The sequence below is a fragment of the Ochotona curzoniae genome, unplaced genomic scaffold (assembly GCF_017591425.1).
Source record: "Ochotona curzoniae isolate NIBS_2020 unplaced genomic scaffold, NIBS_Ocur_1.0 scaffold_4701, whole genome shotgun sequence".
Taxonomy (NCBI): domain Eukaryota; kingdom Metazoa; phylum Chordata; class Mammalia; order Lagomorpha; family Ochotonidae; genus Ochotona; species Ochotona curzoniae.
The window spans coordinates 35,171,477-35,185,130 of record NW_024467122.1 but is presented as its reverse complement, the minus strand read 5'-3'; the positions used below and the strand labels follow the sequence as shown (position 1 = coordinate 35,185,130).

The 13,654-nt window shown below is 36.5% G+C and overlaps 1 protein-coding gene across 2 annotated transcripts in view; it reads right to left on the bottom strand.

Annotated features, from left to right (window-relative positions):
- PRKD1 (protein kinase D1) overlaps positions 1 to 13,654 on the bottom strand; it is a 280,136-nt gene that overhangs the window by 45,832 nt on the left and 220,650 nt on the right. For both annotated transcript variants that reach the window (XM_040968763.1, XM_040968764.1), the window contains 6 exons: positions 12,222 to 12,426; positions 6,489 to 6,612; positions 5,050 to 5,127; positions 3,565 to 3,844; positions 2,610 to 2,662; positions 1,196 to 1,268 (listed from right to left, as the gene is read on the bottom strand). In XM_040968763.1, coding sequence (XP_040824697.1) covers positions 1,196 to 1,268; positions 2,610 to 2,662; positions 3,565 to 3,844; positions 5,050 to 5,127; positions 6,489 to 6,612; positions 12,222 to 12,426 — 813 coding nt within the window. The remainder of the gene's footprint in view (positions 1 to 1,195; positions 1,269 to 2,609; positions 2,663 to 3,564; positions 3,845 to 5,049; positions 5,128 to 6,488; positions 6,613 to 12,221; positions 12,427 to 13,654) is intronic.

The following is a 13,654-nucleotide window of genomic DNA, read 5'->3' as shown; positions in this document are numbered from 1 at the left end:
ATACACCCAGCAGAAAACAAAAACTTCAAAGAAAATAAAAATTTAAAGTTCTAGTAAACTAATGTTTCAAGAGGAGGAGTTAAAATCTTGGTTGTGTCAGTTGCTAACTATGTGGCCTTGAGTGAATCACACAGCCTGTTGGCCTGTTTGATTCTTTATCCTCAACAGTGGGTTTGCTATGAGGATTGGACAAAAGAAGCCATGGGAAATATACCAACTGCCCTGACAGCTGTGACACTCAGTAATGACCATCACTGGCATCCTTACATTGCCATGGCAGACCCTCCACATACATCACATCTCAATGCAACTCCCAGAGCAAAGCTTGCAGAGAGTAACAGGGCCTCCTCAAGCTCTTCAGCTCCATATTGCTTTATCGTAGGGATGCCACACAGAATGCAGTGGCATTAGTCAAAAATATAAACTAAATGAATCTGAAAACTAAAATGATAAATGGATCTAATTTAAAATTCCATTATTTCTACTGTTGCTGTAAATTTAGTGCTATACTATAAAATGATCATTGAAACTGTGTGAGAGATTGTAATAATTTCAGTACACTTTACCTCATAAGAGAGATAATTTTTAACGATCAAAGCACTAAAAATCAGGATGTCAATTTTTAGGGCTGGTAAAACATTAATATTATATATTACTTAAAATATTGGAAATTATGATTGAACTGGCCAGAATTTCAAATAACAGAGGTTAAAATAATAAATTCACCAAAGGGTTTGACAACAGGAAAAAAGTAAAAAACAATATTTCACTGAAAAATAAAAACTCAATGAAATAAGATATCACAACATTAAAAAGTGATTTGGCCTGATAACATAAGTGGACATCAGAGTTCTGAGTAAATATGAAGAAAGAATATGAAACCAATATTTGTTAATTATAATTTCTTTGTTCCCTCTATTTTCTTGAAATAAATGAAACTGTTTTGGTAATATGTACAGGCCCTGACAATATTTATGCAAAGGAAGTTTTCCATGGAGTAGAATTCATTTCTTTTTTTTAACCAGACAGATACCAATTTTCCAAGCAGTGATTATCTCAATAGAATTTTTGGTGAAACAAGGACACACACAAAAAATTTATAAACCGAAGTCTTGCTTTTTGTGGAAATGCCAACTTTTCTAAACACAAATATCTAGGATATTAGGCAAACAAAATGTTTAGTGAACTGGCCTACCTCCATAAACAATTCCGAATTGTCCAGAACCCAGTACTTCATCAGGGAAGATCTGATATACTGTGCTAATGTCCTGTTAATGTGAGTCCAAAGAAAAATAAACATGAGGTGGCAGAAATCAGTCCTAATAAATCATATATAATTTTATAAAATATCTACTGTTAAATATTTCAAAGTAATTGAATTACATTGGCTATATGAAATCTATTATGAACAGCCCAAATGTTTTAATTAATGTAATATCATAATGGTTTGCAAACTATTCTGATCTCAAATACCACTTTTTCTAATGTACTATCAACTATGTTGCAATTGAAATAAGACATAAGACAATGTTGTATAACTTACTATAAGTACTCAGAATGGGCTTTGCTTATTGAGATGCCTATCTCAAGTTTAATTACATAATCATAGTTTCTTATCACATCTCCCTGACCCTGATTTCTATCACTTTAGCTTTTATCACCCAGCCCACACTGAAGAGGAACCCTGGTCATTGTGCATGACCCACATGCACTGTGACATCCCATTGGGAAATTCTCATGGAAAGTAGCTCAGCTTTCCCATTTTTATCACTTCTTGAGGTAAAAAGGTTCTAAACATATAGCTTGACTCTGAAACTGTTACTGCACAAACCTTGGTTTCTAAAAGCAATACCTTAATGGTCATTTCACAGAAACTGAGGTAGTATTTTTAAACTTTATACATCTTTATCATGTCCTATTTTCTGCCTATCTTCCACTCTTTGGACTTGTGATTGTTTTTGAAGAACCATACTATTGTAATAATATAGGGGAAATCTATTGGAGGAGGAACGGGGGAAATCCCTGAGCCTACGGAACTGTACCATAAAAAAACAAAAAATAAAGGTTAAAAAAAGTGAGTTGAAAGGACAGATCTTTGCAGTCCAAGCGATTAGGATACTAGAATGGGGATCCACGAAATCTGATCTACACAACTTGCTCATGGTTTTATTAACGGGCTGAAATAACTGCTAGATAGTCGCAATTGCTTTTCTTATTAAAGCACTACTGAGTGGCAACTGAGAGACAAGAACAACTGTATTATTCAAGTTGCCACACAAGTCAAATAATTTTTTGTGTATTTATTTGTATATTTATTGGTGTAACAGCAATAATTAAAATTCTAGTATCAAGAAGGCTAGATATGGAAAAAATCAAATATAACATTATAATTGCATTCCTAAGACAAAAATGGACTTTTGACATTACATTGCAGATTAATTAACATCTAAGTCACTAGACAAATCCATATGTTTCTAAAATCTTACAGAAGAAAAATATTCAAATGGATCCTATTTTATCTTCTAGAAAATGCTAAGAAATTAAAATGCTCTGTTTTATATGCAGTAATCATATCAGTTTTATATTTATATTAGCAGGTACATACGCACCACATTTTCTTGAATCTGGCAATTTGATACTGAAATGCTCACAGAAATATCTCCTGGAAATTCACATTAAAAATAAACACATAGTCAATAAAAACGGTAACAGTAAAACCAATACATACTTACTAATGAATTATCATATTGGATTAGTCTTACATAAATTGTAGCAATTGAATTGGGGGCGGAGAATTTCTGATTGACAGTTTTTTCTTCTACAGATAAAAATTTGCCCAGCAACTGGTGTTTGACTGTTTTAATTAGGATCAGAAGACCTTGAATTCAAACACCAGCTTTGTTATGTTGTAGCCCTGCTATGAGTAAAAGATAATGTAACCTCTCTCTAGACTGACTTTCTTAACTCTAAAATACAAATCATTAACATCTACTTACTGGAGTTGTCTTAAAAATTAGAATAGAGGTCTCACATAAAATGTCCAACATAAAAATAAGCATAGGTATTCTATTGATATGTGTGGTGATTGTAGAGATAACGAATGCAACAAATCGATGTTATAACATATATTGTAATATAGATTCATTAATAACTTTATCACACAATAGCCATTATGAAATTTAAAATCAAATATTATCCTCAATACTTAGAGATGGTTGTTATTTTGTCAAGATATATCTTATGCTACTAATGAACAGAGACTTCTTTCTGAAATAAAATTAACAAAAGTACCAGGTAGCCTACACATTTTACGCCCTGCACAGAAGACCAGATTGGGAAAACATGTTCAGATTTACAAACAGTAACTCTTTCATTCCAGGTCAAGCTCCAGCTGACCCGATTACTTCATTTATGACAAGTAGTTCTAGAGATGCATAAGCCAGGGTTTATATAAATATTTTGAAACTTTGGTATAAAATAAAAACAACAGAGCAGTACAATTTAATAACTCTAACATCTTTGGATGTGGAACAGTTCTCACTTAGAGACAGTACATTCACTCACTGTGCGAATTGCTTCCTGAACTCAAGGAGGAGCCCTTGGGAACAACGGGCATGAGGGCATGCTGGATGGCCATCTCCCACGTGCGGGCCACGTCTGCACCAACGCCACTGGTGAGCAGGCTGCTATTTGGTGGAGGGCTGGAAGGACTGACCACATTCTCTCCCACATAATACACTACATTTGCTGTAGAGATTTCAAAACAATGAGGATTGGCCTCATTGGGAATCAAAGTTGAAGTTTTTGCTGGTTCCAGAGATAAAATTTCAGATAAAGGAATTTCCTGTGAAAGAAAGAGCATGCTAACTGCAGTTTACTAACAATGCACAGGCTTACAAATAAGACTGACTCCAGTGAAACACGACATTACACAAAGTCACCATTTATATGAAATAGTCAAAATTCAAAAATACCCTTTATGTTGGAAACATTATCATTTCCCTTTTTTTAAGAAACAAAAAGTTTTTTTTCCTTCCTATGTTCAAGCATCAGAATGGTGAGCAAGAACAATTCCAAGTCTTCATCGAAATCCAGACACCAACACTAAATGGTAATTTTTACAACTGAGACAAAATTATGACACTTTTGGAAGCCATTTGACTATGTGTGGCTTTTCTTAAAACTTAACTATTCTTTAAGGCACTGAAATAAATCATCTGATTAGATATATATTAATACAATCACATAGCCAAGTAGAAATTTTCAAAGAAAATCAGAGATGGTTTTTACAGTGGTTGTTTTAAAGATACTTTTAATATTAAAAAAAGGAACCAGCATATTGTTTTGAAGGAAGAATGAAATGACTCATAAATAACTTTTAAGCCATAAGATTTTATTTTAAAATGAAATGAAACTTCCTTTATGTTTGACAGTTGTGTAAAGTGCCATGGGCAATCAGACTAAGCCGGATGGCTAAGTCACATTCCTCATGAAGAAGGTATCACTGTTTGTACTTTTTTATACCACGAACCTCTTTCAAGCTTGTTTTGCTGGGTGATTTATTAAGCTACATATATATTATTTAATCTGGTAGAGCTATAACAAAATTGCTGTGACATATTCTCTAAAGGAAAGTGCTTCTTATGAATACCTGCAAGCAAAAGAAATCAAATAATGTTTCTTAGTCCCCAATGATACGATGGATATAATGGATCTCACAAATTTATTTTTGACCTAATCTGATGTGACCATGAATTTACTAGCTAAAACAGCTGTGCCTCTTTTGAAATACTCAACTACACTTCCCCTCCCTTGCCTTCCTCACCATCTAATAGGGCCAGAGCCCTCTATAGGGCCATGTGAAATTCACAGATGAATCACATTGGTTCACAAGAAATCTGCAAAGTACAAAGAAGAAAAACATAATCTTCTGGAAGAAGCACAAAAGCATGAGGTCTGGAGAATATATGTCATATTTCAGATACTCTACATTTCTGTAAGAACACAAGAAAGGGCACGATGATCTATACAAGGAAGAGCCGCTCCTACCTTGTAGTATCTGCTTCCCGTGTCATTTTGGAAAAGAGTAATACATTTGCTGTCCAATCTCCAATAGTGTCGTTTCCGCTGAAACACAAGTCAGATTCAGGATCTTTAAGGAAATACCCAAGATTGATCTAATGAATATATGTTCCCAATGGGGACAAAGGAACTGAGGGTGGGAAACACATGGATTTTAGTTCAGGCAGTCTCACAACCACCTTCAGACTTCAGAATTGTCTATCTGGCAAATCTATGTTAAGTTCCTACATCTGTGTTGGAGTATTATGAATACTAGAGGAGGTGATGCATTAGCCTTGGTCAAACTACTACAGTAGTTAGTATTGTCATCTGTAATAAAACAGATTTTTAATAGGACACAAAATGTTTATACATGCTCAAATTTTTAGAATATGAGAAATACCATGTGCTTCAGCTAGGGATTCTGATTTGTATAAGAGATAGGAGAAATGAGGTATTACAACAGAGCTAAAGATTATTTTGTGGGATGGCAGGGTTGCATCCATGGCACCATTTTAACAAAGTCAAACAGCTACAGCAATTCCGTGAACAGATCCTCATTTACCTCATATATATTCTTCACAACTTAAGGGGTGCTCGTGTGTATTTTCATCTTCTTAAATCCAAATGACCTATTGTTATTTCTGATCTCTTTCACAACCCATCGTAGACCAAGTAAGAGTATTGAATATACTTTAAATGCTTTGCATGTCATACTTTTATGAAATATGATTACGTATCGTGTCTAAGAAGACGTAGATGACGTTCTATTGGGTGTTACAGAAGGATGATATCATACATAGATTAATGATGTTATACTTATCTGCTTATCTAAAGAAATGATATGGCTTCCAGAGGTAAAGTATACAAAGAAAGCACTAGTGGCCAACGAGAAATCAGTCTCTCACCAACAGTTTCACTTTGAAATGTGATTTAGTTTTCTCTTTCACACATACACACAAAACCTAACTGACTAATTAGGAAAAATCTGGAGAAGTGAGCAGATCAAAGTTTATGATTACTATATTCATGACTGGGTCAATTTTAAAATAAACACTTTTATGAAATACACAATACTTATTATTATTTTCCCTCCCTAAAATCAGTGTTTCTTTTAAAATTCTAAATCTCAGAAGAGTGTTCTAAAAGTGTACACTGTGGCTTTCAAGACTACTACAAAATGACAGGAAAAAAAAGATTCAAGTTGTTTAGAGATTGTCTTGAGTAATTGAGGTAAATGATTCTGTTTCCTTGAAATTGCTCCTTACCATTTTTTTCTCTTTCTGCTTTGCTTACTCAACTCTATCAGAGAGCCTGATCCAAAGCCATGGCTGTGTTTCATCCCAGAAACAGTCCTCACAGGGAACAAGTAGCTACTCTCATTAAGGCTATCAAGACAAGAGGAAAGAATTTGCCACAGGTCTTACCAGTGTGTCCTTGCTGGTGTAATGGACCATCCAACCTTCTTTCATGACTGTGCTGCTTTTCCTCTTCGTGTGTTTCACAGACTGCACTACTCTCATGAGTGGGATATTGTTGCTTGTTGATGGGCTTGAAAATTCAAAATATTTTAGGAGAGAAATGCCTTCAGATACAGATGTTCCTTTTGTGCATAAAATCTTATTTCAGCTAGTGCAGAATTCACATCCCATTTTTAGTGAAATACACTGTTTCTACAAGGCAGTTTACTATAAAGAATGGAAGGTACTTTATCTGGAGGCCTGAAAAATTCTGAGGCAAGATAAGAAGCACCATAGCTTTCAGGTTGAACTATAGGTGTTCAGTGTCTAAGTAAACACATAGATATTAATGTCTCAACGTACCAAGGGTACAGCATGCAGCACCACATGAGAAATGTATTTGCTTACTGATACATGATATAGGCACACTATCAGTCCATTTATTGAAGCTATTGTTCAATACGAATTTTAGTCTCAGCATAATCTTCCAAAATCTACAATCTTCTGCTTAAATAACCTTTTATGGGCCTGGTGTTGTGGTCTAGTGTGTTAAGCTGCCACATACAATACTGACATCCCATATGGGCACCAGGGTGACCCTTGCCTGCTGCATTTCTGATCCAACTCCCTGTTACCAAGCCTGTGAAATCAATGCAAACATGGCCTCTGGCTCCTGGCTTAGGCCTTGCCCACCACCAGCCACGGTGGCTATTTGGGGAGTGAACTAATAAGTGCAAGATCTTTCTCTTCCCTTGTAACTCCTTCAAGTAATTAAAATAAACCTTTTAAAAATTATTTTACATAATCATTGGCTCATGGAATGATGCTTATCTTTTGCCTCTAAACTTCCCCAAACCTAACCTGTTTTTATTTTCTCTTCTTTCCTTCTTCCATCACTCCCTGCAATAATTCCCCTGCTATATTTATATATGCAACATACCCTCTACCTCCTGCCACAATTACTTTGGAAATAAAGAAATGTACTCTTTCCAATATCTAAAAAAGCTTATCATGCCATTAAATAGAACAAAACTAACATTTTGGTGCTCTGCTATCATGAATAATTTTAATTAGGAAGTGAATATGGCACTTCAAACACTACATAAACAAAAAAAGAATCAAAAAGTAAATTTCTTTTGCTGCAAAAATTGAAATCGATGCACTTTTTTCCTAATATCCCTTTCAATTTACAATTTGAAAGTTCTCCACATATACAGATTTAAAAACTTTTATAAAAAGAGATAGAACTAGAGAGAGAAGAAGAGACAGAGAGAGAGAGGTCTTCCATTTGCTGGTTTGTTCCTCAAATGGCTGCAAATGCTGGAGCTGGGCTGGTCTGAAGCCAGGAGCCAGGAACTTCTTCCAGGTTTCCCAAAGATGCAAGTACTCAAGGACTTGTGCCATCTTCAGCTACCTCCACAGGCCATAAGCAGGGAATTCTATCAGACTATGCTGTCCCCTCTCACATTTACTAAACTATTTTTTAGAAAGAGGATTATTTATTGTCATTTTTTTGAAAGGGAGAGAGATGAACTGCATCCAGGTCTCTCACATGGGCAACAGGTACCCAAGCACTTGTCCCATCATGTGATGCCCACAAAAACACACTAGCAGGAAGCATAGCAGTTGAGAATCAACGTGGTACACTGATTTGGAATACAGGTGTCCCCAGTGGGGGACTTAACCCGCTGTGCCACAACACTCAGTCATCAAACACAATCTTTCAATGTATTTTCCGTGAAGTTTTGGACATCTCTTCATAAAGAGCTAACTCTGTGACAGTAGTACAAAAACAGTTACTGACAATATGAATGAAAGTTAATTACAAATACGTAGCAGTCCAATTTGCATGGTGGCCATGCTTTGCTGATTCCTGATTTAAAAAGTAGGGATAATATACTAATCAGAAGTATAGATAATCAGATACAAAATGTAAAGCTACAAATACTTCTGAAATGAAATAAAAAACGAAGACTTATAAACAGAACATTTGTAACATGGGTTGACTATATAACAGATGTTTTATATCAATTTATTCTGAATATTAAACATTAAATAAGAAATTAATTTGCAGAATCAAGATGGCAGAATAGGGTAAGAACACATTTAAACAGACGAAGAAACATTAACCAGTGTGAAGCAGAGAGGGCACATTTCAGGAAATAGGAGAAGACAGAACAATGGCAGAGGGGTACCTGGAGACTGACAGACACAGGAAAGCAGCAAAAACAACGGTGTGGTGGTGCAGTGACTGATACCCAATGACATTCAGCAAATGACAATCTTAACTACCAGCAGCCAGAACACCCCCAGCAACAAGATGGGAAGGGACTTTCACCTGGAGCTCCACAGGGTGAACCCAGACAAAGAACTGCCCATCCTGCTGGTCTCTTTGATTTGACCAGGAGCAGAGACAGAGCAGCAGGTCTCAGATGGGTGGTATGGAAACAGGGTGGATTTTACAGTCCAGTCTGCCCCCCAGAGTCAAATTGGGAACCGTTTTGTTTAAAAAGGCAAAGGCAAGGGAAAGGGTTGAGCATACGCTGAGCTAGGAGTGAACTCATTTCTGACTCAGCGAACTGCAGCAACGTGGCATTCTACAGGTTCCACCCAAGACAGGTCCAGGTAGCCTTCAGACCTGATGGTCAACAAATCAAGAACTCCAGCATGACATACCAGGTGCCATTTTGAACAGTGTGGCAAAAGTTTTAGGATTGCAGGGGACAACAGTGAGCTGCCTATGTGCTGAGCTTGCAAGAATTCACTGAGCTCAGTGCACTGCATTGATACTACAGGAAAATCATACCAACTATGGCATCAAACAGATCAAAATAGGTACGTGTGGCCCTCAAACCTAACGGCCAACAGGTTCTGGCAAGATCAGCGTCACCAACAACCTAGCTTTATAGGACTCCTGGCATCTCCCTAATTCTGGGACCTGTTCCAACCAGAAGTGGAAGAAAGGTTGTACAGAGAACAGTGCAGCCTCAGCACAGTGTCACAGGAGATAAAGAGTATAGGCCAGGAGTTGTGGCTGCAGAGACTATAGTGGAAATCTAACATAAGAACCCAGACCTGGAACTAGATGAAAGAAGCGGCACAATTGGATGCAAACAAATATCTGTGTACCCACTGGAATAAGTAAAATCTAACTGTAGACCTTTGGGTGAAACAGCTTAGAAATCTGCCCCAAAGAGAAGATTCTGCTAATCAGAGGTACAATGACCAAGAGCAAAAGAAGAGGCAAAGGCAAAATGAATATTACTGAAGACTCCCCTGCAAAGCAGCAAAACCCTATGCCAACCTCAGAGTTAACTGAGAAAGACATCGAGAAAATGGGAGATACAAAATTCAAAACACTTGTTATAAAGCTTCTTATCAACAATGAACAGCATGTAAGGCAGTCGTTCAAGGAATTTAAGGAATATGTCACACTGGAAATGAATCAAATGAAAGCTGATACATTTGAAATGAAGAATACAGTGGAGCAAATAACAAGTACAGTGGAGAGTCTCCAAAATAGACTCAAGGAGGCAGAAGAAAGAATCTCAATTTTGGAAGATATTTCCTGTCACCAGGGGGAAACCAACAACAAGCTGGAAGCAGAGCTGGATTTGGCCAAAAAAGTATTCAAGAATTAAAAGACACTATTAAGAGGCCTAACAACAAGCTGGAAGCAGAGCTGGATTTGGCAAAAAAAAATATTCAAGAATAAAAAGACACTATTAAGAGGCCTAACGTAAAAGAGTTATGGGAGTCCCAGAAGGTGCAGAAAGAGAAGCTGAGTTTGTAAATGTATTCAATGAAATAATTAAGGAAAATTTCCTTAATCTGGAGAAAGAATTGGAAAACAACATCCAGGAGGGGCACAGACTCCCAACAAGGTTGATCTTCACCAAGACACATGATAATCAATCTCTCTTCAATTGAACATAAGGAAATTATCCTTGAATGCGCATGTGAAAAAATCAATTGACATGTAAAGGAATGCCAATTAAACTCACAGGAGACCTCTCACAGGAAACTCTACAGGCAAAAAGAGAATGGAGCAACATATTCCAGATTCTAAAAGAAAAAAAATTGTCAGCCTAGGATAACATATCCAGAAAAGCTTTCTTTCATATTTGAAAATGAAATAAAATTCTTTCACAGTAAAGAAAAGTTAAAAGAATTTGCCTCTTCCAAGCCTGCCCTACAAAGGATACTTAAAGATGTTCTCTTGACAGAGAAGAGGAATAGGACCAAGCAAAACCAAAGGCAAATGGTAAGAACATCCCAGTAAAATGACAACAGAAGACTGAACCAATGAACAACCCATTCCTAAAATGACAGGACAAAATTACCACCCATACATTTTAACCCTGAAAGTAAATGTCTTAAGCTCAATCAAATGTCATAAATTACCAGATGGATTAAGAAACAAAACCCATCTATTTGTTGCTTATAGGAGATACATTTCACCAACAAAAATCAGTGGGAACTATACCTCATGAATTTTGATTTTTTTTTGTTGTTATTTTCATCTCTTTAAAATACTTTCTTCTGATTAAATTCTTCAATGACTCATAGATTATACAGTAGCATCATTTTCTGCAAGAAGGTTCTTGATTTTCTTTTACGATTCTTCAGTGACACATTAGTAATTCAGTAGCATGTTCTTTAACTTCATGGTGTTGGTAATTTCTTTTTCCTTCCTATTGCTGATGTTGTGTTGCAGCTTTTCATTTAAGGGAATATATAGTAGCTGTGTAATGCAGACTCGCATATCCAGTAGCATGTTATTTAACTTCCTGGCATTGTAAATCTCTATTTTTCATCCTATTGTTGATTTTGTATTGTGGCTTTTCATTTAAGGGGATGTATAGTAACTTTGAAATGGAGACTAACATATCCAGATGTGAGGATACAATGTAATATGCATCTCTACTTCCCCAGACTAAAGATTGATTCCCAATGAAACTGTTTGCTATATAACAATAAGATTCTGGACTCTGCCATTGTCCATGCCTGCAATAATGAATATGTGACTGTGTGTGAAGAACTGTACATTAGTAATGATATAGAGGACTTAGTGGGAGTGGTGTATTAGGGAGGGGATATGAGAAATCTCATGATCTAAGGCACTGTATCATAAAATAATAATAATAAATAAAATATTAAATAGTAATAATAATAATAAAAGAAAGAAATGTTTCAAAAAGAAGTTAATCTGCAGGTGATATATAGAAAAAAAGGTCAGAGATGCAATGCTAGGCAAGGGTCCAAACTACACATTCCATGGGACACCTAGACCTCCAGTATTACCCCAAAGGCTCTCATCTACTGTACATGATTCAGACTGATACCAACGGGATTGGTGTTGTGATATAGTGGGTAGAGTCACAATGTGCAATGCCAGTGTTCTCAACTAGCTCCCTGGTAATGATGCAGTAACGCAGCAGGGTATGCCCAAAGTTGGACTGGTCCCTGCCACTTACATGGGAGACCTGGATGAAGCTCCTGGTTCTGCCCTTTAGCTCAGCCCAGACCTTGTCACTGTAGCTACCTGGAGAAATGAATAAGTAGAGGGAGACTTCTCCATCTCCATAATTCTGGTTTTAAAATAAAAAATATAAATCTTTGAGCAAAGATACTATAGAACTTTAAAAAGCAAACACCACCTGAGCTTCTGCTGTGTGATCCCAGGGATGTTATTCTCACCTGATGGTTCTGTTGGAGTCCTCATGGTCTGCGTCCAGATCTTGCATTTCTGCACCGTCAGTCTGGCCCTCTGTCATGGCCATCTCAGTATCTTGCACCATTGCCTCTTCCATGTCATCTATGAGTCCACTGTTCCTTTCACTGTCATTGTCATCACTCCCTTCTTCCATGACCACATCGGACTCTGCCCCAGGGCTAAGCAAATCTAAAAAATTGTTTTGACCCATGAAGACAAGCCTGGAATCCTGGAGCCAGGGCTTAAGAGAAAGGCAATCCTAAAACAAACCAATTGGAAGCCCTAAAAATAGTAGTTATGTGAAGAATGTATTATTTTCATTTTCAAAGACTTGTTTCATAAGTATTTGAATTTATGAACAAATTAATATATGATTCCACAGGTAGGTGCTTGTTTTACATATCTCTAAGCTTAAACACATGGCAAGCCACAGAAAGCCTTTGGGAGGAGGCCAAGGCTGGGGTCTAAGCACAGTACTGGAAGCCGAGTGATACCAAGCACAAATGACCAGGACATTGATCGCATTTCCTAGTATAGTCCCAGTGTGAAGAAGAAATACATAGAAGGATGAGGGAGACAGGCACATGAAAGGAAACTCAGAATCACTGATTACTGATGCAGTAACTTTTTAAACCATGAGTTCTGATATATTAACTTGGTCACTTTTGTTTTCAAATACCTAATATAGTTGATATCTGAATATTTTACCCTGTCTCTAGCTGTCTAGGAAAATGCAATATCAAAGTAATCAACAACATCAAAGCTACTATCTTCCTCTTCCAATGTGGTTGTCAAATGCACTTTTTGACCATATCCTGGGTTTAACAAGGGCTGTACTGCTTACCACTGCAAGTGGGAAGTTTGCCAAACTTGCTATTTTGGGAAATCACTAATAAATATCCTACTAGAAATTAGTATCAGATTATGTTCCTGGAGAGTTCTCTCTGTTTGTAATGGTATATATTATATCCAGAGAATAAAGTTTTAGAGTAAATATACTAATTTTTTTCCTTCAGTTGTTTAGCAAAAAACAAAAACAAAACAAAAATCAAAAAACAAAACAAAACAAAAAAACCATTCTGTTTCTGTCTCTGGCCTTAATTGGTTATTTTTCTTTCAGGATAATGGGGAAACTGGTACCAGATTGAAGGTATGAAGCAATTCACTATGGAAAATACTGGCTTGGAATTCTATGAATTCTATGAATATTTTGGTAGCAACCCATTTGCAAAAAATACGTGCCATTCCTTAAGAGTATAGCACCTTCCCTGATGCCAGAGTCCTTCAAAGGTAATTTTTCACATAGCTTTCACAAGAGAACATTTCCAAAGAGAAAAAAAGCTAAGTATTTATTTAGCTGGGTGACTTAAAGTGTGTGTGTGTGTGTGTGTGTGTGTGTGTGTGTGTGTGTGAGCTT